This window comes from Grampus griseus, assembly GCF_964374135.1.
Source record: "Grampus griseus genome assembly, chromosome: 1".
Taxonomy (NCBI): Eukaryota; Metazoa; Chordata; class Mammalia; order Artiodactyla; family Delphinidae; genus Grampus; species Grampus griseus.
This window is the reverse complement of record NC_139017.1, coordinates 167,531,353-167,557,421: the sequence shown is the minus strand read 5'-3', so window position 1 is coordinate 167,557,421 and position 26,069 is coordinate 167,531,353. Positions and strand designations below refer to the sequence as shown.

Here is a 26,069-nt window from a genome sequence, read left to right as displayed (position 1 = left end):
GCAGGGAGAGGTGCATGGCCACCTGTCAGCCTGCAGGAGGGCAAACTGTGGAGAAGGGCGGGGACAACTGCTGAGGGGCAGCGCAGCAAAGTTCCTGACCTACTGGGAGGCTGGTTTTTATGATGATGGGCTGGGGGATCTTCCAGAAGCCATTATCCTCATCCCAGCAGGATTCGCGCCTTATCTTCTCCAGGTTGCTATAGTTACAGTCCCGGCGAATCAGGGGCTGCACCTGCTCCAAGAGCTGCTGGAAGAGCATAAAGTCACGTTCCTGCCGACGGATGGTGGCCAAGTAATCGATCTTCTCTAGCTCAAACTCTGACTGCAGATCTTTGATCTCCACCTCTGCCGCCCGAAGCTAAAAACAAGGAATGACAAGCAGTGAGGAGGAAAGACATCGACACATTTCACCATCCATCTGACCTCTGCATCCGCTCCCTGCCCCTCCGGCCAGCCACTCATCCTCTGCTCACTGATCCACTCACCCATCCATTCTGATCTCCACCGTCTGTCCTGTCATCCTTCCATTGATTCATTCACCTTCCCTCCCACCTCTCCACTCAGTGTTTAAATGAGCACCTACAGGGTCCACAGCCCTGCAGAAAGCAGCAAGAGAGGCTTATCATCAACCCCCACTGCCAGCCCTCAGTCTCTATCCCACACTCATACATTTTATTCAGGAACCTTTTAGAAGGCTCCACACATAACACTGTAGTCACCACAGTCCTACAGGATCTCAGAGAACTGTACAAACTCTTTATCTAAAGAAGCAGTAGGCATAAATTCTCAGACTCAACAGTCCTTGCTCTTCCACTGGCACAATCCTGTTATGATGTGACAAACACCAGACTTAAGAATCAGACCCACCTTGATTTAACCATGGGTTCCAGATTTTTTTGATCAGGTCTGCCAGACTGGCCCTCCATAGCCCCCTAAGCATGGGGACTCCCAACTCCAACCAGGCCCTCCCTGAACCCCAAGACACCTTGGCACAATCTGTTTCCTCAAAGAGCAGGGGCAGTTTGATTAGTAAAGAAGACTGTTTTAAATTCATGGGAATAAGTTATAATAATAATATAATAATAAATAAATAAATAAAATAAATTTTTTTAAAAATTTAAAAATAAATTCATGGGAATGATAGTCACATGTAATCAACTGAGAACACAGGATGTCTGGTAGGACACAGCCATCAGGGAGGGGTGGGTACACAGGGCCTTCAATTAAATTAATTATGCTCCATGAATGTAGCTAGATAGTAGATACACGGCATTCATGGTAACAATCTTAATATATTATTGTACATTTGTAACCATTCACAATGATTTTTATAACAGTTTTATTGAGATATAGTTCACGTCATACAATTCACCAATTTAAAGTGTACAATTTGGGAATTCCTTGGTGGTCCAGGGGTTAGGACTCCACGCTCTCACTGCCAAGGGCCTGGGTTCAATCCTTTAGCAGGGAACTAAAATCCCACAAGCCATGCAGCACAGCCAAAAAATAAAATAAAATGAAAAATAGGGCTTCCCTGGTGGCACAGTGGTTGGGAGTCCGCCTGCCGATGCAGGGGACACAGGTTCGTGCCCCGGTCCGGGAAGATCCCACATGCCGCGAAGCGGCTGGGCCCGTGAGCCATGGCCGCTGAGCCTGCGCGTCCGGAGCCTGTGCTCCGCAACGGGAGAGGCCACAACAGTGAGAGGCCCACATACCACAAAAAAAAATAAATAAATAAAGTATACAATTCAGTGGCTTTTAGCATATTCAGAGTTGTACAATCATCACCACCAGTCTACTTTCTGTCTCTACCGATATGTTTATTCTGGACATTTCATATAAATGTAATCATACAACATGTGGTCTTTTGTATCTGGCTTCTTTCAATGAACATAGAGTTTTCAAGGTTCATCCATGTTGTAGAACATGTCAGTACTTCATTCCTTTTCCTGCCAAATAATATTCCATTGTGTGGATATATCACATTATGTTTTCATTCATGATTGTTTTCATTTGCAGCTATAATAAAAAATGCGACTATGAACATCAGTGTACAATTTTTTGTGTGGATATATTTTTGTTGTTCTTGATTGTAACTGCTGGGTCATATGGTAACACTATGTTTAAGCAATTGAGGAACTTCCAGACTATTTTTCAAAGCAGTATATGAGGCCTCCAGTTTCTCCACATCCTCACCAACATTTGTTATTGTATGTCTTTTTTACTACAATCATCCCAGTGGGTATGAGATGGTATCTCACTGTGGGTTTGAGTTGCATTTCCCTAATGGCTAATGATGTTGAACATCTTTTCATGTGTTTATTGGCCATTTGTATATCTTCTTTGGAGAAATGTCTGTTCAGATCCTTTGCCCATTTAAAAATTGGGTGGTCTTTTTATTCTTGAGTTGTAAGTTTTTAAAATATTTTTTAGATGCAAGCATCTTATCATACTATATGATTTGAAAATATTTTCTTTCATTCTGTGAGATGTCTTTTCTCTTTTTTGATAGTGTTCCTTGAAGCACAAAAGTTTAATTGTTTTTAAATACCTGCTGGTTCTTTTTTTGTTTTACTTTGTTGTGTTTTGGCTGTGCCCTGTGGCTTGTAGGATCTTAACTCCCTGACCAGGGATTGAACCTGGGCCCTCAGCAGTGAAAGTGTGGGGTCCTAACAACTGGAGCGCCAGGGAATTCCTACAAAAGTTTAATTTTGATTAAGTCCAATTTACCTTTTATTCCTTTGTTGTTTGTGCTTTTGGTATCATACCTAAGAAAGCATTACCTAATTAAAGGTAATAAAGGTTTAAACCTGCATTTTCTTCTAAGAGTTTTATAGTTTTTAGCTCTTCTATTTAGGTTTTTGACTCATTTTGAGTTAATTTTTGTATACTACATGAGGTTGGAGTCCAGCATCTTTCTTTGGCATGTGGGTATCTAGTTGTCCCAGCATCATTTGTTGAAAAGACTATCCTTTCTCCATTGAATCATCTTGGCACCCTTGTTGAAAATCAACTAACTGTAAATGTGAGGTTTATTTCTAGACCCCGCAGTTCCATTCCACTGATTCCATATGTCTGTCTTTACACCAGTACCACTCAGCCTTGATTACTGTAACTTTGTAGTAAATTTTGCATCAGGAAGTATGAGTCCTCCAACTTTGTTCTTTTCAAGATTATTTTGGCTATTCTGAGTCCCTTGAATTTCCATATGAACTTTAAGATCAGCTTGTCAATTTCTTCAAAGAAGCCATCTGGTTCTTTGAGAGTGCTTGCCTTGAAATCTGCAGATCAATTTGAGAAGTATTGCCATCTTGTCAAAATTAAGTCTTCCAATCTATGAACATGGTATATCTTTCCATTTATTTAGGTATCCTTTTCTCTCTCTCTCTCTCTTTTTTTTTGGTCACGCTGCGCAGCATACAGGGTATCTTAGTTCCCTGACCAGGGATCGAACCCATGCCCCTTGCAGGGGAGGTGCAGAGTCTTAACCACTGGACCGCCAGGGAAGTTTCTATTTAGGTATTCTTAATTTCTCTCAACAATGTTTTATAGTTTTTGGAATATAAGTTTTGTACTTCTTTTGTAAAACTTTTTCCTGGGCTTCCCTGGTGGTGCAGTGGTTAAGAATCCACCTGCCAATGCAGGGGACACGGGTTCGAGCCCTGGTCCAGGAAGGTCCCACATGCTGTGGAGCAACTAAGCCCGTGCGTCACAACTACTGAGCCTGCGCTCTAGAGCCTGTGAGCCACAACTACTGAAGCCCACGTGCCTAGAGTCCGTGCTCTGCAACAAGAGAAGTCACCGCAATGAGAAGCCCGTGCACTGCAACAAAGAGCTGCCCCCACTCTCCGCAACTAGAGAAAGCCCACACACAGCAACGAAGACCCAACGCAGCCAAAAATAAATAAATAAAATAAATAAATTTATTTAAAAAAATTTTTCCTAAGTATTTTATTATTTTTGATGTATTGTAAATGAAATTGTTTTCTTAAATCTATTTGCAGATTATTCATTGCAAGTGTACAAAAATACAACTGCTTTTTCCTTATTGATCTTGTATCCTGCTGAACTTGTTCATTGATTCCAGTAGATTTTTTTAGTGGATTCCTTAAGATTTTCTATATATAAAGATCATGTCATCTGCAACTAGAGATAGTTTTACCTATTCTTTGCCAATCTAGATGCCTTTCATTTCACTTTCTTGCTTAACTGCCCTTGCTAGAACCACCAGTCCAATGTTGAACAGAAGTTGTAAGAGCAAGTACCCTTTTCTTGTTTCTGATCTTAAGGGAAAAGCATTCTGTCTTTCACCACTGAGTATGATGTTAGCTGTGAGTTTTTCATGCCCTTTATCAGGCTGAAGAAGTTACCTTCCATTCCTAGTTTGCTGAGTGTTTTTATCATGACAGGTTTTGAATTTTGTTAAATGCTTTTTCTGCATCTATTAAGATGATCATGTAGATTTTGTCCTTTATTCTATTGATATTACATTAATTGATTTTTGGATGCTAAACCAACCTTGAATTCCTGGGATAAATCCCACTTCAGCATGGTGTATAATCCTTTTGATATGTTGCTAGATTTGGTGTGCTGGTATCTTGTAGAGCATTTTTTATCTATATTCATTAAAATATTGGTTTATAGTTTTCTTGTTATGTCTTTGTCTGGTTTTGGTATCAGGAGTTACTGGCCCCATAGAAAGAGTTGAGAAGTGTTCTCTTCTATTTCATAATGATTTTTTAAAATACCTTTGTCAGCCAATAGTCTTCATTTCACAAACAAAATCCAGTTAGAAGATATAATGGAGGGGACGACTTCCCTGGTGACACAGTGGTTAAGAATCTGCCTGCCAATGCAGGGGACACGGGTTCTAGCCCTGGTCCAGGAAGATCCCACAGGCCGCGGAGCAACTAAGCCCGTGCGCCACAACTACTGAGCCTGCACTCTAGAGCCTGTGCTCTGAAACAAGAAAAGCCACTGCAATAAGGAGACTGCACACCGAAACAAAGAGTAGCCCCCGCTCACTGCAACTAGGGAAAGCCCGTGCACAGCAATGAAGACCCAACGCAGCCAAAAATAAATAAATAAAATTTATTTTTTTTTAAAAAGTTATAATGGAGAAGGATACCCCATAGAGGAAAGCAAATAAAATAAAATACCTAAGTGTAAAACTAACAAGATATGTCTAAAACCTATATGAGGAAATCTATAAAATTCTCCTGAGTGACATAACAATTGATTTGAACTAATAGAAAGATATGCCATGGATGTTCCTGAACAGGATAACTCAACTTCATAAAAATGTCAATACTCCCAAGCTAACTTATAAATATAACATAATTCTCCCCAAAATTCCACCTGCTTTTTTCTTTTTCTTTTGAGCTAACCCAATTGTTTATAAAGTTCATTTGGGGTGGGGGAAGCAAACAAGAAAGAATAGCCAGGTAAAACCTGGAAAAGAAAATCACTAAGCGAGGATTATGAGATTATAAAACAGGTTATAAAGCCTCAGAATTTTAAACAAAGTAGCTGACACTGGTCCATGCACAGACAGAGCAAGAGAAATGAACAGAAAATCCAGAAATACATCTAAGTACATACAGAAACTTACAGATACAGAAACTGTATCTGTACAGAAACTTACAGAAACTTAGGATACAAAAGAACAGCACTGAAGTCAGTGGAGAGTAAATGGACTTTTCAAAAAATGGTGCAAAAGATAATATTGAATCAGCTCCTCACACGTGCACCACAATAAATTCCAAGTGGATCAGAGATTTAAATGTAAAAACAAAAAACAAAAAACCCCATACAAGTTCTAGGAGAAAACACAAGTGAAGATTTCCAGCTATGACTCAAAATCTACATGCAATAATTTAAAAGTTACTCAACTTGACCAAAAAAAATTTTATGGAAAAATACCATAAAGCATAGTAAAAAGTGATAATAACAAACTAGAAGAAAAAAGATTTCCAACTTATCTCACAGACCAACAGTTAATATCGCTAATATAAATTATACTACTTCTATATAAAGAGCTCCTACAAGTAGAGAAGAAAAAGAACCACCATCCTGTGAACACAGTTCCGAGAATAAAACCTGCAAACATCCCTAAAACATATGAAAAAATACTCAACCTTGCTCACAGTATAAAAAATGCAGATTAAAACTGCACTGAGTCATAAAATAAATGTCTTGGGAATGTAACACACAGCATGGAGACTACAGTTAATAACACTGTGTTGCATATTTGAAAGTTGCTAAGAGAGTTGATCTTAAAGGTTCTCATCACAAGAAAAAGAATTTGTAACTGTGTGAGGTGATGCATGTTAACTAGACTTATTGTGATGATCATTTCACAATATGTACGAATAATCATTATGTTCTATACTGAAACCAATATAATGTTATATGTCAATTATATCTCAATTTTTCTTAATGTAAAAAAGGAAACTATGGACTTTCTTGGTGGTCCAGTGGTTAAGACTCTGTGCTTCCACTGCACGGGGCGTGGGTTCCATCCCTGGTCAGGGAACTAAGATCCCGCGTGCTGTGCAGCGTGGCCAATAAATAAATAAATCTAGGGGGGATAATGTGAGGACTCCATATTTTTTTAAAAAAAGAAAACTACACTGAGGTACTACTTCTTGTCTATCAGAATGTCAAAAATCCAAAAAATTTTCAGTATAACCTGTTGGTGAGGCTGTGAGAAAACACATACATGCGTGCTAGTGGAAGCACAAAAGGACACAGCCCCCATGGAGGGAAGTTGGCAATATATAGCAAAATCACACATGTATTTACTCTTTGTCCCAGCAATCCCAGTTGGAGGAATTGATTCCAAAAGAATCTACCAAAAATATAAAAGTAGTATGCACAGATTATTCACTAGAGCACCCCTTATTGTAGCGAAAGATCGGAAATGTCCATCGTGACTTTTTTTTTTTTTTTTTTTTTTTTTTTGCGTTACGCGGGCCTCTCACTGCTGTGGCCTCTCGTTGTAGAGCACAGGTTCCACGGCATGTGGGATCTTCCCGGACCGGGGCACGAACCCGTATCCCCTGCATCAGCAGGCAGACTCTCAACCACTGAGCCACCAGGGAAGCACCCATCATGACTTTTGAGTAAACAATGATACAGCCTCACGGTGGAGTACCATGTAGCAGTAAAAAGGAATGAGGAATATTTCTAGATATTGCTATAGAGTGATCTTCAGGATATATCATTATGTGAAAAAAAAAAAAAAAGCTAGGTGGGGGAAGTGTGTATTGTACCTACTTTCATCCAAGAAGGGGGAGAATATGTATGGGGAGAGGGACGGGTGTACACACACACACACACACACACACACACACACACACACACACGTTTGTTTATATTTTAAAAATATATACACAGATACCTAAATCTGAATCTCCCCAGAGAGCCTCAGAAAAACATACAGAACAATGAGGAGAAAAGATAAAACCATCCTGAGCCCAGGCACTGACTGGGAGACAGAAAACACTAGAAGCTTCAAATTACCAATAAATTCAGCAGACAGCTCCTAGCCCACCCCACAGGGGGATAAGTGGAGGGCACCCAGGAAAGCATGGAGTGGAAGGACAAGGTGACAGAAGGCAGTTAAATCACTCCCCAAAGAGAAAGCCCCACTCTGACGGTGGGAAAACACTGAAAACAGATCTGACATTGGGAAATTGATAGGACAGACTGAAATGTGTGCAGGACTCAAACTATTAGTCTCTCTAAGGCACTGCTCTGGAGGTCACTTAGAGAGCACTTAGAAGTGGGAGATGCCCCTTGAAGTGGAAATTAAAAATCCTGCAGAAATAAGAGAAAATTACAAAAGAAGCAATGGCCCCTCTCACCAAAATAATTAATTAATTAAATAATTAAATAATAATAAAAAAAACTGCTTTGGAAGGCAAGATTTTTGCCCCTATGATTTTCATCCCCTGGTGTTATGCCTGTGAATATGTTATCTTAAACGGCAGAAAGGACTTTGCAAATGGAATTAATGTTATTAAATCAATTGACTTTAAAATAGGGAGATTATCCCGCATTATCGAGTGGGTCCAAGGTAATCAAGTGTGGGAGAGGGGGGCAGAGAGATGGGCAGAAGAGGTGCATTGGAAGGGAGGCTTCACAGAAGTAAGTTAGGAGGAGAGTCAAAGAGATTGGAAGCAGGATTCCCTGGTGGTGCAGTGGTCAAGAACCCGCCTGCCAATGCAGGGGACACGGGTTCAAGCCCTGGTCTAGGAAGATTCAACATGCCGCGGAACAACTAAGCCTGTGCGCCACAACTACTGAACTCGCGCGCCTAGAGCCCGTGCACTACAAGAGGAGCCAATGCAATGAGAAGCCCACGCGCCGCAACGAAGAGCAGCCCCTGCTCGCAGCAACTAGAGAAAGCCCACGTGCATCAATGAAGACCCAATGCAGCCAAAAATAAATAAATAAAATAAATAAATTTTTTTTTTAAATCCATTTTAAAAAAAAGGGATTGGAAGCAGGAGAGGGACTCTATCGTCCAGGCTGTCTTTGAAGGGGGACAGGTGCCAGGAAATGCCGGCTGCCTCCAGAAACTGAGAATGACCATGGCTGACAGCCAGCAAGGAGATGGGAACCTCAATCCTACAGCCACATAGCAATAAATTCTGTCAGCAACCTGCAGATGGATTCTCCCCTAGGACGTCCAGAAAGAAATGCAGTCCTGCCATACCTTCAGTTCAGCCTTGTGGAATTCTAAGCAGAGAAACCAAGCCACGCTGTACCTGGAATCTGACCTACAGAACCGTGAAATAATATATTTGTGTTGTTTCAGGCAACTAAATGTGTGGTAATTTGCTACAGCAGCCATAGGACACTAATGAAAAGCTCTATGTAAAGCTGCGCTTCCGTACGGCCAGAAGAGCGTGCTATCAAATAGGAAAGCCCAGCTAGGCACCCCGAACCTTTACCTCTGTATGGCTGTTAGCATAACTGATGCCATCCTGGGCTCGTTCAGTTCCTCCTGTCCTTTCACGGACCCTACCTAGGGCTGTACAGGGTAGTAAATCTCTTCTGTGTGGGGCTTTGTAGTTCATAGATATTGTTTAATTATGATGAGGTCCAGGTAGCCTCTATGCTCTGGTAGTCTCCAAACAATGACGAAGACCTTCCCTGACGTATTCCCACTGCGCACAAGACTAGTTACCCATTCATAAATCTTGATTTAAAAGTGCTCTTCCTGTTTTCAAGTACCTACCCCCACACGCTACGTAAATACAGAATTGTCCCAACGCCCCCTCGGTGCTGCGGAGCGCAGCTGCGAATGCTCCCGAATTGTCACCTGCCCAGTCCCACCCTGTGAGTACCGCACCCTATAATCAACGGATCCATTGATTATATGCAGCTGCTTGCCTCATTCTTCTGTCCCAAGGTATCTTAGTTTGGTGGGTACTTTTTGTTCCCTCCATCCTCCAACAACGTCTGCATTCAATTGTCACTGAGAGTGCAGAAAAACAAGACATTATGAAGTAAACAGAAGAGAGCAGATGTATCTAATCAAAGCTACCATAAGATACAGAAAATGAAAATCACAGCATTTCAGCAGAAGAAAATTCCCCCCAAAGCACAAGCACACGGAACCAAACGGATTAAAAATATAACTCAGTACCCCAGTGTGGACAAAGTTTCCTTAAACAAGCACTCACAGATGTGAAATTTTCAAATCAGAAATCCAAAATCTTGAAATGGACAAAAATGAGGAAGACGTCAAGTGGGACATTAACACAAAACGAGGAAAGAATTTTTAAAAAACTTAAGATATGTAGACCAAAGTACAAGAAAGACCAAATTCAACTAAGGACATAAAGGGTATTAAGAAAAGGCATGAAAACAGCCAAGAAAAATTTAAAACTAAAGACGTTTAAAGAGGAAAAAGTATCATCTTTATGCTTTGGCAAGATCCCTAGGTCGCCTGTGTTGAGTGGGGATGGGGGGGGAGCAGGTGGCCAAGGAGGACATTATGAGGCCCAGGTCACCCGGAGGATGCTCTGAAGGACATATAAGTGTCTGTCACAGATGGCAGAGCCTCATTCTCCTCTTGTCCTCACTCCCCAAGCTCAGCCAGGTAGCTGCCTTTCTGTTCCCCGAACCTCGGACCTCATTCCGGGCACTGGACGGTCTCTCGGCCCAGACAGCTCTTCCATCAGGTCCCACCACCTCCACCAGAACGGCCCTGTCCCCACCATCTACGGTGGCCCCAGGAACTTCTGGGGTTCTGCTAATGCTCGGTGCCTCCGTCTGGGTGCTGGTTGCACAGGGCACTCACTTTGTGGAAATGAATTCAGTTTTGCATTTGTGATTTGGGCATTGGTACTTAAAAAAAAGTAAAAAAATAAAGCCGTCCCTACCTCCTGCCCCCGCCCCCGTTCTCTTCATCAGGCTACCCCTCCCTAGAGTCTCTTGCTTCTTTCTCTGCTACGTTGTTTCTTACACACACACACTTCCCCTGGAACGCGAGCTCCAAGAGTGCAGAGACGCATCTGTCACCGTGACAGCTTCCAGAATAGGGTGTGTCATACAGCAGGTACCGAATACATACACTTAGGTGTCAAGACCGGGTGGGAAGGCCCTGCCCAGCGTTGCCTGCGTGTGGGGGCGGGGCCAGCGGGGGCGCGGCCTGAGCCCAGGGCCTCACCTTCCTCTGCATCTTCTCCAGCAGCTTGCTCTTGGCCCTCACTTCCTCCTGGATGGAGTCGTAGACGTTGAGCAGCACCCAGTCCCCGCTGTCCTCGTCTGAGTTCTGCAGGGCCGCCACCAACTGCTTCTTGCGCTCGTCTGCATACCGCTTCCGCCGCCTGTGCTTCTCCTTCAGGTCCTTGTTCTTGGCCTGCTCGCCCCCGACCACCTGCTGCTCCAACAGCTGCAAGCTGCCCTCGTGGAGGAGAAAGCAAACGTGACACAGTCTACCGATCACTGAGCACTGGATGTCCAGCCTGATCTCATCGACTCCTTCCAACAACCCCACTTCACAGACACGTAAACTGAGGCCCAGAGAGGTGAAGCTGCTGGCTCGGAATCAGACCCGGCATTCCTGCCAGATCTCCCTGACTCCAAGCCTGTGTGCTCAGCCACCCAGCTGGTTCTGCCCCACAGGAAGGGCGAGAGTCTCGCTCTGGAGCCAGAGCTGCTCCACCCGCCTCCCGCCTCCTGGGACTGACGGTGCCACCACAGGGCAGGCTCGCGGCCATGCTCCCAGGCAACCTCAGGGATCAGAATATCCCTGGGTTGTGGAGAATGTTCCATACAGTCAGTGCATAATGTTTAATCAGGGAACATTAAGAACAGTTCGTTTTTTTAAATATTTGTATCTAAAATGCTAAAAAAATGTTGAGAGTTTTGCCTTTAAAAGTACAAATTTGAAATAACTACAAAGGCTTATGCAGAACTCCCTACTCTCTAATAAAGCACAACAGAGGTATTTTAGACTCTGCCTCTTTCCAAAGGGACATAAGGGGAGTGTAACTAAAGACATTCCCAGGATTCATAACAGGATAGGAGATCCTGCTGAAGGGAAAGGACGGAACCACGCAAACCGAGCAGCCAGGCCCAGACCCGCTTCAGGCTCAGTTCTCGGCTTGACGGCAGCCAGGATTCAGGGGAGTCACATCCAATTCACTGCTCTGCTTAAGACCCTTGTAGGGTCCCCATCAGGATGAAGCCCAAGCCCCGGGGGCACATAGGGCCTCCCTGTCTCACCTCCCTCTGCCCCCACCACCCCTAACTCACTCCAGCTTCAACTCAGGGCGGCTGCTTCTCCAAACACCCAGACTGTTTCCACCCCCTGCACCTGTGTGCCACCTTAGGTGTGCCCCGTACCTCAAATGCCACCCCTGAGGCATCTTCGTGCAAATCTTATTCAGGTGTCCCCTCTTCCGAGAAGCCCTCCCCGACCACACTGCAGACCACACAGTGAAAATCGCCACATGTGCCATGTGTTTTCTGTGTGCGCGACACCAAGCTCCCGCCTCTGTAGGCGTCGTCTCATTTGACCCTCACAACAAGCTTCTTGAGATTCTATCACCCACTGTATAGATGAGAAGCTGAAGCACAGAGAGGTTAACCTCAGCCTAGGTGGCAGAGCTGGGAAGTGGTGGAGGCGGACGGGAACCCAGGCAGTGACTACACAGAACCTGGTTCTAACTGCTCCAGAACCTGCCTCCCCAGACCTCATGTACCTGCCTGCCCCTGGACTGAGAGCCCCTTGAAGGCCAAGGCGACATCCCATCTATGCTTGCATCCTGGTGCCCAGCACGTAGTAGTTGCTCAGTTAATGTTTGAACAGTGGACTGTGGGGCCCGAAGGGGGCTGAACCCCTGGCCGTGGGGCTGACTCTGTCATGGAGGTGAGCCTGACTGTAATCTCAACTACAGTGGTGAGAACCAAGGCTCAGAGATGTTAAGCGACTTGCACAAAGCCGCAGAGCAAGTGAGGAAAGCCCGGCCCCGCAGGCGCCCCAGGGTGTGTTTGGGGTGGCTTGTCCCTAGGGGGAGCACATCTTCCATCAGGAGGAACTGGAGGCTCGGCTGCGACCTGGGGGAAGCCTGCATCGCCTGCCCTGAGCTCCTGAAGCCTGCAGGCCTGGCCTCTCAAAAACCAGGCGGGGATCTGGTGGCACCTGTGCTGCTTCGGGAGCAGAGCCCTGCCGCCTGGCTGACCCGAGCACCATCCCTGCCCCGCTTCTCCTGGAGAGGCTCAGCCACATCAGAAGACCTGGGTGGGGCTCAGGAAGAATCTATGGGCACCTCCACCCCTGCGCGCAGGGCATAGCTCCCTCCCGCCCCACATGGGGTCCCACCACCCCCCCCCACCGGGCATAGCTCCCTCCCACCCCCTCCCACCCCGGGCTCAGGTGCTTACCGGGCAAGCACCTGCTGCTGGTCCACAGTGGGCAGTAGGTCATCGGTCAGCACTGCCACCTCCATACTGTCCCTTCTCGCAGTTGTCTTGGCCAGCAGAGACTGAGGCTGAGCCTCTAAGGCCACCTGGGCTTCACCCTCGGCTCCCACACTGGGCTCTGCTGCCAACACCACCTCCTCGGTCACTCCCGGGCCCAGGTCAACCTCCTGAGCACAAAGAGAAACCCAGGTGGAGGCGGGAGGCCAACTCCTGGACACGAGCTCACAGCGGCCTCAATCCCAGACGGGGGCAGCCCGGCCCCTGGCAGTCTGGGACGGATCACTTCTGGCTCGGGCACACCCAGTTATACAAAAATGCACCATTTCCACCAACATCCCCCCAAAACGGTCCCCCAGCTCCCTCTCCCACCCCTCACCATGCAGGCTACACACGGCAGCCAGCGGGATTTTCTTAAAATATAAACTGATCCTTCACAGCTTCCCATCACATTTGCAGTAAAATCCAGTTTCTTCCATGGGCTGCCGCACCCTCTGTGCCCGCTCCCTGCCTTCTCCCCACAACCCCATCCATACTGCCACTTCTCTGACCTCCTTTTCTGTCACTGAGAAAGTCAAGATCTTTCCAACCCCAGGACTCTGACACTTGCTGACCCCTGCTTGGTGCTCCCCCCAGCGCCTTCTTCCTGCTTCGGTCCCATCTCAATGTCACCTGCCGGCCGGGGTGTCCCGACCTCCCTGTCTCCCATCTCCTAAGAACCTGCAGCGCCGGCTCCTACCCAGAGATCAGGTCCAGAAGCTGGCAGATCGCTTTCTCTCTCCACAAATGTGGGCAGATTTAAAGCCTTCCTCCCAGTGCCCTTGGCCGGTTGTGTTCTCTGAAGCAGAAGAGAAAACAAGGGTGGGGTCTGAGAGCAGCAGAGCTCAAAACGGGTCCCCCACCCCCGGGGGGGTTCCCTGATGGTGCCTCCGAGGCCCCCAGCCCCTGCTCTGCGGCCCTCGTCCACCGCACATGCTGGGCCTCTCTGCTCTAGACAAGGGCTCCACGGCTGAGGAAAGTTTGAAAATCGCTGTGGATCAGCGGCCTCTTATTGGCAAATCGACAAAAAGAGAGGTGACGGCTCCTCTGATTTGCACGCTGCTTTGAGATGGGGATAAGCTGGGGGAGGGCTGGGGTTGTTGTCCTTGGTTTTTTTTGGTTTTGTTTCTGTTATTTATTTATTTATTTGGCTGCACTGGGTCTTAGTTGTGGCCCGTGGGATCTTCACTGCCGCGTGCAGGACCTTCGTTGCGGCGTGCGGGATCTAGTTCCCCGACCAGGGATCGAACCCGAGCCCCCTGCATTGGGAGCGCAGAGTCTTAACCACTGGACCGCCATGGAAGTCCCTGTTGTTCCAGTTTTACGAGTGAGGAAACTGAGGCCAGAGAGGAAGGAGACAAGCAGAAGCATCCGGGAAGAATCAGGCCCCTGGAACTGCCCCCGCCTGTCAGTACTCACAGTCCTGGGCAGGAGGTCGTCGGCCGCCTCAACTTCAGACCTGAGGTCACCAGGCTCCAGCAGATCTGTCTGGGAGGGGTGCTTGCAGGAGAACAGGGGCAGGGGGAAGAGGAGTGGTTGGGCCAGAATCATCCTTTGCTGCCCTGCCCTGCCCTGCCCTGCCCCTTCAGCTCCCCACCTGCTCACCAACCCCACCACCTCTTCCTGAGGGAAGGAGGGGAGACTAGATGAGGAGGGAGAACAGGGGAGAGAGGAAATGGGGGAGAGAGGAGAGACACTGCTGTGTTGCAGGAGCGTTACCTGCATGACCTCACGTGAAGCATGTGTCAGCATCCCCATTTTATAGATGAGGAAACTGAGGCCCAGAAAGGTGACTGGACAAGGTCACACAACTGAGTGAGTGGTAGAGCTGGGATCTGAGCCCAGGTCTGAGTCAAATGCCTGTGGTCTTTATACCCACACAATCACACATATGGGAAGGGAAGGGAAGGGAAGGACAAAGGGAAGAAGAGAGAAAAAAAGATTTTTAAACATAAAAACAGAGGGTTGAAAAGGGAGAAGGCACAGGATAAAGGGGCAGGTTGGAGGAAGAGCTGCATCTCAGGATTCCTGGGTAGCCTGAAAGGTAGCTGGATTCTCACAGAACCCCCTCCCCGACAACAGCATGAGGGTTGACCAAGGCCACCTCCAGCTCTTTCAGGCCTGGAGCTCAGTGTAACCATGGCAACCAGCAAACTCCCTGCACAGATGTCCCTCCGTCAGCAAAACAGGTGCCCAGCTGGCATCGCCTGGGATCTCAATCCCAACCTTCCTACTGGTTTACAGAGGATCAGACAGAGCCTCTCTTTCCCAGACCCCTGAACAGCTGAGCTGTCGCCACGCCAGAGACACCGCAGAGATGGTGCCGGCAGTGCCGGAGCAGCAGAGGTTAGACGTCTGCACATGCCCCATGACCTCTGTGCCCCAGCTGAGCTCTGCCCCCATGGCATCCTGCATGACATCAGCTACCTGCGTGGTGACCTTGGGTACGTCCGCCTGGGGCACGTCCAGCCCGGCCCCCGTGGAGGAGAGCCTGGCCAGCTTGGCTTCCACGGCAAGTGGGTTGTGCAGGCCCGGAAGCAGCTCCAGGGCCCTCAGGTGGGGCTCTTCTCCCTGGAGGAAGGGCTCCTCCTCCCACAGGGGCTCCGTGGCCTCCCGGCTGACATCTTCATCTAGGAAGTGTCCACTCGGGGCCTCCACCTCAGGCACAGGGACCTCCAGGCTGGAGGGCTCCCTGGGCCCAGGGAAAGCCGTGGAGATGAAATTTTCTTCGAGCATGGAAGACTCATCAGACCCAAGAGAAACTTCCGACTTGGAGGCCTCCACCTTGGGCAGTTCCTCAAACCTGGAAGAAACCTCAGTCTTGAAGACACCCTCACTGGGCAGGGTGTCAGGCATGGAGTAGATCTCGGGTTTCACGGCCATCTTGTACTGGAAAGTAGGTGAGTGCTCAGAACTGCTGGCGAGCTCAGCCCTGGACATGACCTCGGCCTTGTAGAGGACTTCTGCCTTCAGGACAGCCTCTGCAAATAGAGACCTTCCTTTAGCTTTTTACAGGGTGGACAGGCGGGACCCTTCCCTGGAAGCTGGCCCCAAGCTCACCATCTCCGAGAGACCAGCTTAAGAGTCAGAGCCTCCCAGGCCCCTAAATACTGGCTTCCCATCTCTGCCCGTCTGCGCATCAGAACTCAAGCCCTGTCTCCTTCTACCTCTTCCAGGAAGCCTTCCCTGACCAGCTCCATGATCTTTCCATTCTCTGGCCTCCCCAGCCGGCCATTATATGCTGGGCTCTTACCACTCCGCCTTGGGTCTGCTCTTAATACATAAACTGACTTCCCTGCAGGTATTATTGTCTCCAAGGCAGAGAGCCCCCAATCAGCAGGTTCCACACCCAAGACCCTCAGGGGCCTCGCCGGGATCTCAGGGCCCTTGTCCACAGGATAAGCTAGAGCCGTGGGATATAATGAATGCTGTGGATGGATATTAGCGAGACCAAATAAAATCCCTTGGAGGCCTGATATTCAAAGAGGATGGAGGGAACACCCCCAAGGACAGAAAGTGCTAGAATCTGCCCTTCCCTCTTCTTCCAGGTCTACACCAAGAGGGGCATCTCCCCGCCATCTGGGATGGGAGATGATCGCACAGGCCTTCTGCTCCCAGCTCATGGGCAGTAGACCAGCTCCTTTACATCTCAACCTCTTCTTTGTCACCGTGTCCTGGGCTCCCCTGAGAGAGTCCTGATGTCCCCTTTGCTGAAAGAGACATCCACTCCCTAGCTCATGGCCTAAACCTCTCCAAGCCTGAGTCTGCACACCTGCGTTGTGAGGATGCGGTGAGTCCCAACTCACTGAGGGCGTTCGGGAGAAGCACCTACCTACCCAGTACCTGGCACACGCAATGCCCAATAAACGGTACCAATGATATGAACATATTGTCATCATTATGAGGTGGATGTTATAGTAATTGAGTACAGTATTTGAGTATTAGGAAGTCTTGGGCTGCCTGGCAGCACAGGTGTCTGAAAGATAGTGGTGGGATGGAACGTTCTAGAATGTCAAATAGAAGATAAAAATTTCCAGGAAGGTAAAAGTTCTTGCTAATGATTAAATGCTTATTTGGGGACGTGGTTGCTTTGGTAACAAATGGTCTCAAATGTGAAAAGAGACTGTAGAAAATGTAGAAACTGTGGGAAAGGATTTATCCATAAAACATGGGTGATATGTTACAGCTCTAAGTCAACCTTGGGAGGCGATCCAGCCTGTGGCCAAGGCATCACGAGGCAGTGCTGTGGGTAAGAATACTGGCTCTGGAATCAGACTGCTGGGTTCAAGTCCTGGCTCCACTTTACCAGCTGTGTGACCATGGGCAAGTTACTTACCCTCTCTGGGCCCCAGTTTCCTCATCTACAAAGTGAGGGTGACTGTGGTGCCTGCCTGGCTGGGCTGTTGTGAGGACTAAATAGAACTGAGCCTGGTGCATGGGAAGTGCTCTATAATGTCAGTCAGAGGGGTGAGGAGGAGAGCAGGCTGGCCTCCCTCCTGACAGCTTTGGGGGGCGGGGGCCCACCTGTCTCCTTGCGCAGGTTCTCCTCCAGTGCGGACAGCTTCACATCGTACGAGTTGCGCATGGCAGTGATGTCCTCCTCCAGCCGGGCCCTGGACTCCTGCTCTGCCTCATAGTCGGCCCTCAGCCGGGCCAGGCGCTCTTCGTACTCCTGGCAGAGGCGGGGGAATAACAAGAGGGGCAGCATTTATCGCCACTTCAAAACGCAGCTTTCAGTAATCCTCTTTTGTCATTCAAACAATCCGGAAAATACAAATAAGCCAAAAGAACAAAATTAAAATTCCTCCTCAGCACTAGGATGATTCCTGGCTGGTGAAGACCCTTCTGCACTTTTCTCTATACATTTTTAACGGGCTAATAGTATGCCTACCTGTCTGTAATCTACGTTGTCCACAAAGCAGCAGATCATGAACACCTTTCTGCATCAACAAATATGTTTTAACCAAATAGTCCTCAAGCCATCGAAGACGAAATGTATTTGTATGCATCTGCTTCTCTCTCCATCTTTGCCATCACCACCAGCTCTCGTCTGACCTGGTTCCCCACCTCCACTCTTGCTCCAAACCTTTCTCCACGTGGCAGCTACGCATCCATAGATCATGTTTCAATGGCTTCCCGTGTTGGAGGATAAAAATCTAACCTCCTCAACTTGACCTCTAGTCCCCAGTGATCTGGACAGCCCACTCCATCTTTGCCACCCTTGGGCACGCCAGGCGCTTTCCACTCCTAGACACGCCCACTCCCCCCCATGCCCCCCACCCCGCCAGCCTCAGGGCCTTTGCCCTCACTCCCTGGCAAGTTCGTCCCTTCAGGCCTCGGCTTGGTAACAACCTCCCAGAGAGGCCTTCCCTGGTTACCCTCTCAGAAGATCACCACCACCGCTGTCACTTCGCTTATTTCTTCTTAGCCTGGATCATAAGTTCCATCATTCTCTGCATTTATTTGACTATAGATTAACCGTCCAGCTTCCCCACCAGAGAACACGCATCCTCCCATCTTGCAGCCTCGGTGCCTAGCAGAGAGGAGGGACTCGGGGAATCGCCGCTGAATCAGCAAGTGCGTGAAGCAGAACTGCTAGGCAGGCTGTTCAGGTGTCTGATATGCGTCCCCCACAGGGAGGGCCGGGCCTTTATGAACTAATGTTCGTCTGTGACCCGCTGTCTTCTGGAGCTGCTCCTGACAGAGGGGCCTGCAGCGGCAGTAAGCCAGAGGGGCGGGACGGGGTTAAAGATGGGAGAGCCCCTGCACACGCCCACCCCTGCAGATCCCCCAGGAAGTACAGAACCAGCACAGACTCCTACAACAGCACAGACAGCAACAGCACAGACGGCAAGACCTGGGCTCTCGGGGTGGAAGAGGAGACTGACCACCATTAGAATTTAACGTTTTCTGGGACTTCCCTGCTAGTCTGGTGGTTAAGACTCTGTGCTCCCAATGCAGGGGGCCTGGGTTCGATCCCTGGTTAGGGAACTAGATCCCTCATGCCGCAACTAAAGAGCCCACGTGCTGCAACTAAAGATCCCGCACACGGCAGCGAAGATCCTGCGCAGCCAAATAAACAAATATATATTTTTAATGTAACGGTTTATGCAGCACAGTTGAGATGCATTGAGCCTCAGGGCAATACCTGCAATGTTACTGAGACCCAGAGAGGGTCCAGACTTGCCCAGAACCACGCAGCTCTCTGATGGCCTCATGGAGACCTGCAGCCCACGCCCCGCCTGCTTTCTCCTGCCCCTGCGCCCGCCCTCGCCTTCCTCCTCATCCAGCTGGGATCCCAGAGCCCAGCACTACATCCATCCCTCAGCAAGCACCCCTGGCTCCCTCACTTCAGCACTCGCCCCTACTCCCTCCAGCACAGCCCTGACCCCAGTTAAACCCAGGCCTAGGCCCAATGGCACCTACACCCCCGCAAGACCTGGCTGGAGATGCACACATGGGCCCGCACACACGGGCCTGCACACTCGCACACACAGGCTTCCTTTCTAACCTGTAAATGTGTGACCCCGAATCTCAGAAGGACCTCTAAGTGGTGTCCCACCCTTTCCTAGTCCTTCCACCTTCCCTCTCTCCGAAACCCTCCGCTCCCCCCATTTCCTGTCTGGTCCTCCACAGAGAGCCCTGAAGAGGGCAGAGGTGAACTCCCTCACCCTCCCTCTGCCCGAAAGCTCTGTGTCCTCTTGTGACGGAGGACAAACCGTCCAAAGCCGAACCCCCCGTAGGAGGACTCTGTTCTTTCAGTCCCCCTCCCTCCTATACCTCGGACTTCTCCCTCGGTTCTAGATCACTCCCTACAATCCACAAAACATGCTCTACTACTTCCTTTTTTTTTTTGCCACACCGTGTAGCTTGCGGGATCTTAGTTCCCCAACCAGGGATCCAACCCAGGCCCTGGCAGCGGAATCCTAACCACTGGACCGCCAGGGAATTCCCATGCTACTTCCAATATTAAAAACAATAAAACTCTGCCTTGGGCCCACCTGCGCCTCTGGCTCCAGCGCCCAGCGCCTAGTAGGTGCTCAGAAAATGCTTGTTGATGACTAAATGGGGTAAACCCAGACCTCCGAGCCCCGGCTGGCACCTGTTACACAGCCCAGCCTCTTCCAGCAGCAGGAAAGCCGCCTTATACCCACTCTAGAGATGAGGAAACAGGCTTGGAGAGCTTAAACAACCTGCCCGGGCACAGAGCCTGTAAGAACTGGACTCACAGAATGTAAAAGCTGGATGAGCCCTAGGAATCTTCTAGTCCAAATCCCCTGGTGCAGCTAGAGACGGAAGCCCACGGAGTCAAAGCTGCAGCCCGTGGCTGAGCCGACTCCTGGCCCGGCACCCTCTGTTACACACAGGGGCCCCCTCCCTCATCCTCAGCATCCTGACTGGCTCAGGAATGGAAAGGAAAGCACAGTCTAGGCACACAGAGAGTCTTAAGTGAAAGAACAAACGGGAGGGAGGACAGACCCCCTCAACTCTTCCTCTGAGTATGGCTCGCAGAAGAAACTCCAGGGCCATAAAATAGACTTGGTGGTGGCAGCGCCAGGGGACAGCGGTCTGACACAGCGTCCACTAAGCTGCCCTTGAGGAGGAGGCAGGTGACCCCCATCCCCAGAGCAGAAGGACCCTCCAATCACTGGCTACTCCAGCAGCCGGCCCAGAACAGCGTTCTTCTCCCTTATGACCACTAGGGGGCGACAGCGCCCTGCATATCACACAGCCAGGATGCCCGCCCACCCAACCCGGCTTCCTCAGGGAGGAGGCTTCCATCCCAGCCCCAGGTCAGCACCCCTGCCCCACGCCCCCCTTCCCCGTACTGCTTTGTGACCAACGTCCACCTGTCCCTATGAGATTCCAAAACACACCCTGAAGCGCAGCCTCTCATCCTGTGGGCTTGTGCTCAGCCATCCCCAAAGGCCCCCTCCTGCCGGGACCTCCCCACCCCGCCCCGGGGAGCCAGGCCCAGGGCCCCAGAGCTAGCCTGCCGCTGCCCCTGCCCCAGGAGCTCCCAGAGCAGCAGAGGAAAAGGCAGAATGAGTGGCTGAGTTCCCAGAACCTTGACGGGGCCTGGATGGGGCCGTCCAGGAGCTACAGTTGAGCCTCTCCCCAAATAGTAAACGCCTCCGCCTGTCGTGGCAGCACCTGGGGGCTCTTTGGTCGGTTCCTCCCAGCCCTCCAGCCCACAGGACTGAGACTCCCCCAGGCCTTACCCGGTCTGCCTCCAGAGGCTGGGCCCCAGGCCCGTGCAGCCTGCCCAGGGCTGCTCCCATCTGAGGTCATAGTTGAGTGGCAGTAGCCCAGCTGCAGACACGTCGAGGCCCCAGTCTCCACAGAGCTGTCCTTCCCTGGCATTAGGTTTTCCACCAGGAAGAAGCCAGTGCCCTACTTAAAGGGACCATCGAATGTCAAACCCCACCACATGCTCAGGTCTCAGAATGCAGCCCTCTAATGGCAGGAACCTCCAGAAATCAACAGAGACTGGAGTCAGGACAGAGCCTAAGCCAGGGGTAGGAGGCGCTGCGTGTCTGGCTGTGTAAGTGCCCCTGGGGTCAGCTCCGCATCTGTAAATCAGGGTGCTACCTACCCTGCTGGGTCCCAGTGTGCTGGAAGCCACAGTTGTGGGAGGACCCAGGTGCCCCGAGGTGACAGCTTTTGCTGGGAGGCTAACGCCCCACTTGTCCACCGGTCAAGTCAAATGGGTGCCCAGGGGTCCCCACGGCCCACCCAGGCTGCCTGCTCTCAGCCCAGAGCCCTTCCGCCCTGGCCTCTTCACCGAGGCACTGGCCATCCCTACCGCCAGGGATGCCCTCTCCATTGCCATCAATCCACAGCCAGCTCTTCATGCAGCACAGATGAGAGATGGCGGCCCTGCAGACGCCCACAGCCCTCTCTGTTCTGCACACAGAGGCACCAACGGGGGACGGACTGTACTCTGGAGTCAGGAAACCGAGTTCAAATCCCGGCTTAGACTCTCCTTGGCTGTGTGACCTTGGGCAGGTCATGGCACCTCTCTGAGCCTCAGCTTTCTGAGCTCCAAAGGGAGACTGGAGTACCAACTCCCACGTGATGGTGGCGGGGAAATGGTATCGTTCTGGAGACGGTCTCCTGCTGGGCCCCACCTGCCTGCCCCTCTCCACCTGCCCAGGGTCTCACCTCCCGGATCAGCTGCTTCTCAGCCTCCGTGTTGTGCTGGATCACAGATGGGGGCAACAGCTTCTCTTCAATCTGGACGGGGTTTGGGGGAACCTGATTGTTCAGCAGGGCTGGGAGAAAAGCAGAAATGAGGGGTTGAGGCCAAGGTGCACATGGTTTGGAGGAACTAAGCAAAAATCCATAAAAAGGCAACTGCGTGCTCATTCAAAAAAGACTCAAAGTACTGCACTTATTTCAAGCATGTCTCTGTGTAAGATGCTCATATACTCATCCAACAAGTATTTCTTGAGCACCTACATGTTCCAGGGCCTGGGGGTTTGGCACTAAACAAAACAGACAAGACTCCACACACACGTTGTTTTCAACTGGGGGAGAAAGGTAAGCAAAATGCATAACATGTTAACAAGGTAATATTTTCTAAGAGAAGGAAAGCAGGGAGGGTGCTGAGAAATAAGGATCAGGGGGAAGGGCTGCAATTTTAATAGTGTGGACAGGAAAGACCTCTTAGACAAGGTGGGAGGAAAGCAGTTATTTGAAGGAAGTGAGGGAGTGGGGCAGGCAGAGATCCTGGGGACAGACAGAAAGGAATGGTGAGTGCAAAGGTCCTGGGGCAGGCAGGGGCTGTGGCTGTTCCAGGAACAGGCGGGAGGCCACTGAGGCTGGATCAGAGTGAGCGAGGGAGAGTACGAGCGAAGAGCAGAGCAGGTCAGAGAGGGAAACTCGCAAGCCGTGGCGAGGGCTCTAGCTTCAACTCTGGGTTAAACCAGGCCATTGGAGGGTTTGGGCAGGGCAGCGAAAGGACTTGTATTTGAACAGGAGCTCCCTGGTTGCTGTGTGGAGAATGTACTGGGGGGACAATGGCACAGATTCTGGACCTGCTTTAAAGGTAGAGACAACAGGATCTACTGCTGGATTGGATTGAGGTTTGAGCAAAAGTGAGAAGCCCAGCATGACCCCAAGGTTTCTGGCTTGAACACCTGGAAGGAGAGCGGTGTCACTGGCTGGGGACAGCTGCAGGACAAGCAGGTCTGGGAAAGGTCGAGAGTTCAGTGTCCAATATGTTAAGTTTGGAATGACAATTAGATAGATGGCCAGATGGCCAAGTCTGGAAATCAGACGACATGGTTTATCAATCAGGTTTGGGTTTTACTTCCTGATGTTTTTGACATCCTGGGAGACTTGATGGCCAGGAAGAGACTGCCCCTCCCAGGGCCAGCCAATTCCTAGAGGGAGTAAACAGCTTGTCCGGAGGAGCAACCCTTTCATGTGCAAACCAACCAATTCTGAGTCCACACCCACCTCTATCTAACTCTCCCACACAGCCAGTATTTCCCCTGCCCAAAGTCAACCGGGGCCAGGACCAGGCAAGCAGGGACAGCCCTTATGCCCCAATCCTGTCGGGCTTACTCAAGCTAGCCAGTCCTGAGCTGTTTTTCCTGCATGGCTGTGTCTTTCCACCAAAACCCGGCTGTCCCTCGCTCCTCTCTGCCTCCTGACCCACACTGGTGCTTCCCCCTGTGGCCCTGCATGGCGTGCCTCTCATTTCCAGGGTAACTGAGTAACATTACCCTTTCTTTCAATGACATTGACCTCTCTGTGTCACCACTCAGTCACCTTTATAAATTAAGACCTGGACACGCATCACACAGCCAGGCTGTGAGAATCATGAGCACGGAGGTGGTGTTTAAAGATGTGAGACCAGGGCTTCCCTGGTGGTGCAGTGGTTAAGAATCCACCTGCCAATGCAGGGGACACGGGTTCGAGCCCTGGTCCAGGAAGATCCCGCATGCCGTGGAGCAACTAAGCCCATACGCCACAACTACTGAGCCTGTGCTCTAGAGCCCGCGAACCACAACTACTGAGCCCGCCTGCCACAGCTACTGAAGCCCACGCGCCTAGAGTGCCTAGGCGTGCCTAGAGCCCACAACAAGAGAAGCCACCACAGTGAGAAGCCCGCTCACTGCAACGAAGACCCAATGCAGCCAAAAATAAATAAATTTATAAAAATTAATAATAATAAAAAAATAAAGACATGAGACCAGATGAGCCCACCTTAGGAGTGTAGAGAGAGAAAAGACTAGAGGACCGGCCCTGGGACAGCCTGACATCAGGAGGTTAGGGATGGAGAGACTCACTCAAGGGAGCTGAGAAGGAGTGGCCGCAGAGGCAGGAGAACTAGGACAAAGGGGGTCCAGGAAGCAAGGGTTTCAAGGAGAAGGGAAGGGGTCATCTGAGTCAGCTGATGCTAAGAGGACAGCTGAGGACTCCTGAGGACCGATCACTGGATTTAACAACCAGGAGGGCATCCACGACAAGGGCAGCTTCAGTGGGATGGGGGCGCAGGGCCTGCCTGGACTAGGGGCAGGAGAGCCGAGCACAGAGGGCCAGTGAAAACAGACCAATGTTTCCAGTTCTGCTGAAAGTGGGGAGGGAGAAATATGCCAATGACCAGAGGGAGAACCAGGGCTGAGAGGGCAACGCTAACAGTTAAGGGCCTGTGCTGGAAACACCTGGAGCTTTGAGTCAGACACACCTGGTTTCAAGACCCAACTATAACGTTCAAGCATCCGGTACCGTCTGTTGAGCCTTACGTGCCAGGCTCCGTGCTAAGCCCACACGTGAATCATCTCGTGCAATCCTCTCAACCACCCCACAGCAATAACAAGGCAGGTGCTGTCATTACCTCCACTTTACAGATGAGAACGTTGAGGCTCAGGGGGGCTAAGATGCTTCCCCGAGGAGCCAGGACGTGAACCGGTGATTACTGCCCTGATCTCAGCTCCCTGCCTGCCCTGCCTCCGCCATTTCAGCTTGCTGGGCTCCATGCTCCAGATCCAGGAAGAGGGGATGCTAAGAGCCCTGACCCCCCAAGGCTGCCGTGATAACCATGGGAAGTCTGCAGGCATGTCAGCTGCTGGGTCAGGGGAGCCACCGGCAGAGCAGCCCCAACTCCCTCCTGGTTCCCCTCGCCATTCCTCCATCTAGCTTCCCCTCACTGATCAGGGGGGCTAAGCAGGGTCAGGGGTGGGGCAGGAGGGAAAGAGGAGGAAGGCAGATTGCCCAAGCGGAACCCCTCACAGTGGTGTTCAAGGGCCTCTGCACTCCAGGCCCGGCCAGCCCCTACATAGCCATCTCCCACCACCCGAGCCGCCAGGCAGTCGGCAGAACTACCTGTGGGTCCCCAAACAGACCTCAGACCTTGTGCATCTCTGCACAGACTGACCACTCTCATCCTGTCTAACAGGAGACTTCTCATCCCCCAAGACTCTGTTCAATCAATCACCCCTTCTCCACTGTGAAGCCCTCCCTGACTGACCACACCCTACCCCAGGTAGCCTTGGCCACACACTCCCTTCTGCCCTGCAGTGCCCTGTACAGATCTCTGCGCCAGATGCACACGACGCTCTGCTGGAGTGTCCTTCTCCCCCGGGAAACCAGGTATACCCACGAGGCAGAGCCTGGATCTGACTCATCTCTGTGTCCCCATGCCCAGCACAGGTCCACACACAGAGCAGGTATGAATGGATGTGGGCGGGGTGAGAGGAAAGATAGATAAAAGGATGGATGACAGGACAGAGTGAATGAGTAGGTGGACATGTGGACGGTAGGATGGATGGGTGGGTGGATGGATAAACAACGGAGTGGGTGGGAGGACAGGTGGGTTGAGTGGATGGGTGGATGGATGGGTAGATGGACGGATGCGTGGGTAGGTGGATGGATGGGTAGATGGATGGATACCTGGGTGGGTGGATGGATACCTGGGTGGATGAGTAGATCAGTGGGTGTGTAGAATGGATGGATAGAGAGGAAGGTGGGTAGGGAGGTGGATGAACGGACAGATGGACTCAGTCTCTTTAGTGCTCCCTTCTCCCAAGGGATTCTCAGATAAAGAAAACTCTGGAGTCCCTTGGTTGCAAGGACCC

General features: G+C 50.3%; 1 protein-coding gene across 3 annotated transcripts in view; it reads right to left on the bottom strand.

Annotated features, from left to right (window-relative positions):
• The window catches only part of KIF17 (kinesin family member 17), a gene marked incomplete at both ends in the record, with an annotated part of 47,560 nt that overhangs the window by 4,217 nt on the left and 17,274 nt on the right, over window positions 1–26,069 (bottom strand). For 2 of the 3 annotated variants that reach the window (XM_082679178.1, XM_082679179.1), the window contains 7 exons: window positions 100–358; window positions 10,685–10,916; window positions 12,907–13,112; window positions 14,401–14,481; window positions 15,409–15,962; window positions 17,506–17,653; window positions 22,147–22,256. In XM_082679178.1, coding sequence (XP_082535304.1) covers window positions 100–358; window positions 10,685–10,916; window positions 12,907–13,112; window positions 14,401–14,481; window positions 15,409–15,962; window positions 17,506–17,653; window positions 22,147–22,256 — 1,590 coding nt within the window. The remainder of the gene's footprint in view (window positions 1–99; window positions 359–10,684; window positions 10,917–12,906; window positions 13,113–14,400; window positions 14,482–15,408; window positions 15,963–17,505; window positions 17,654–22,146; window positions 22,257–26,069) is intronic. The other variant, XM_082679180.1, reaches the window with a different exon arrangement.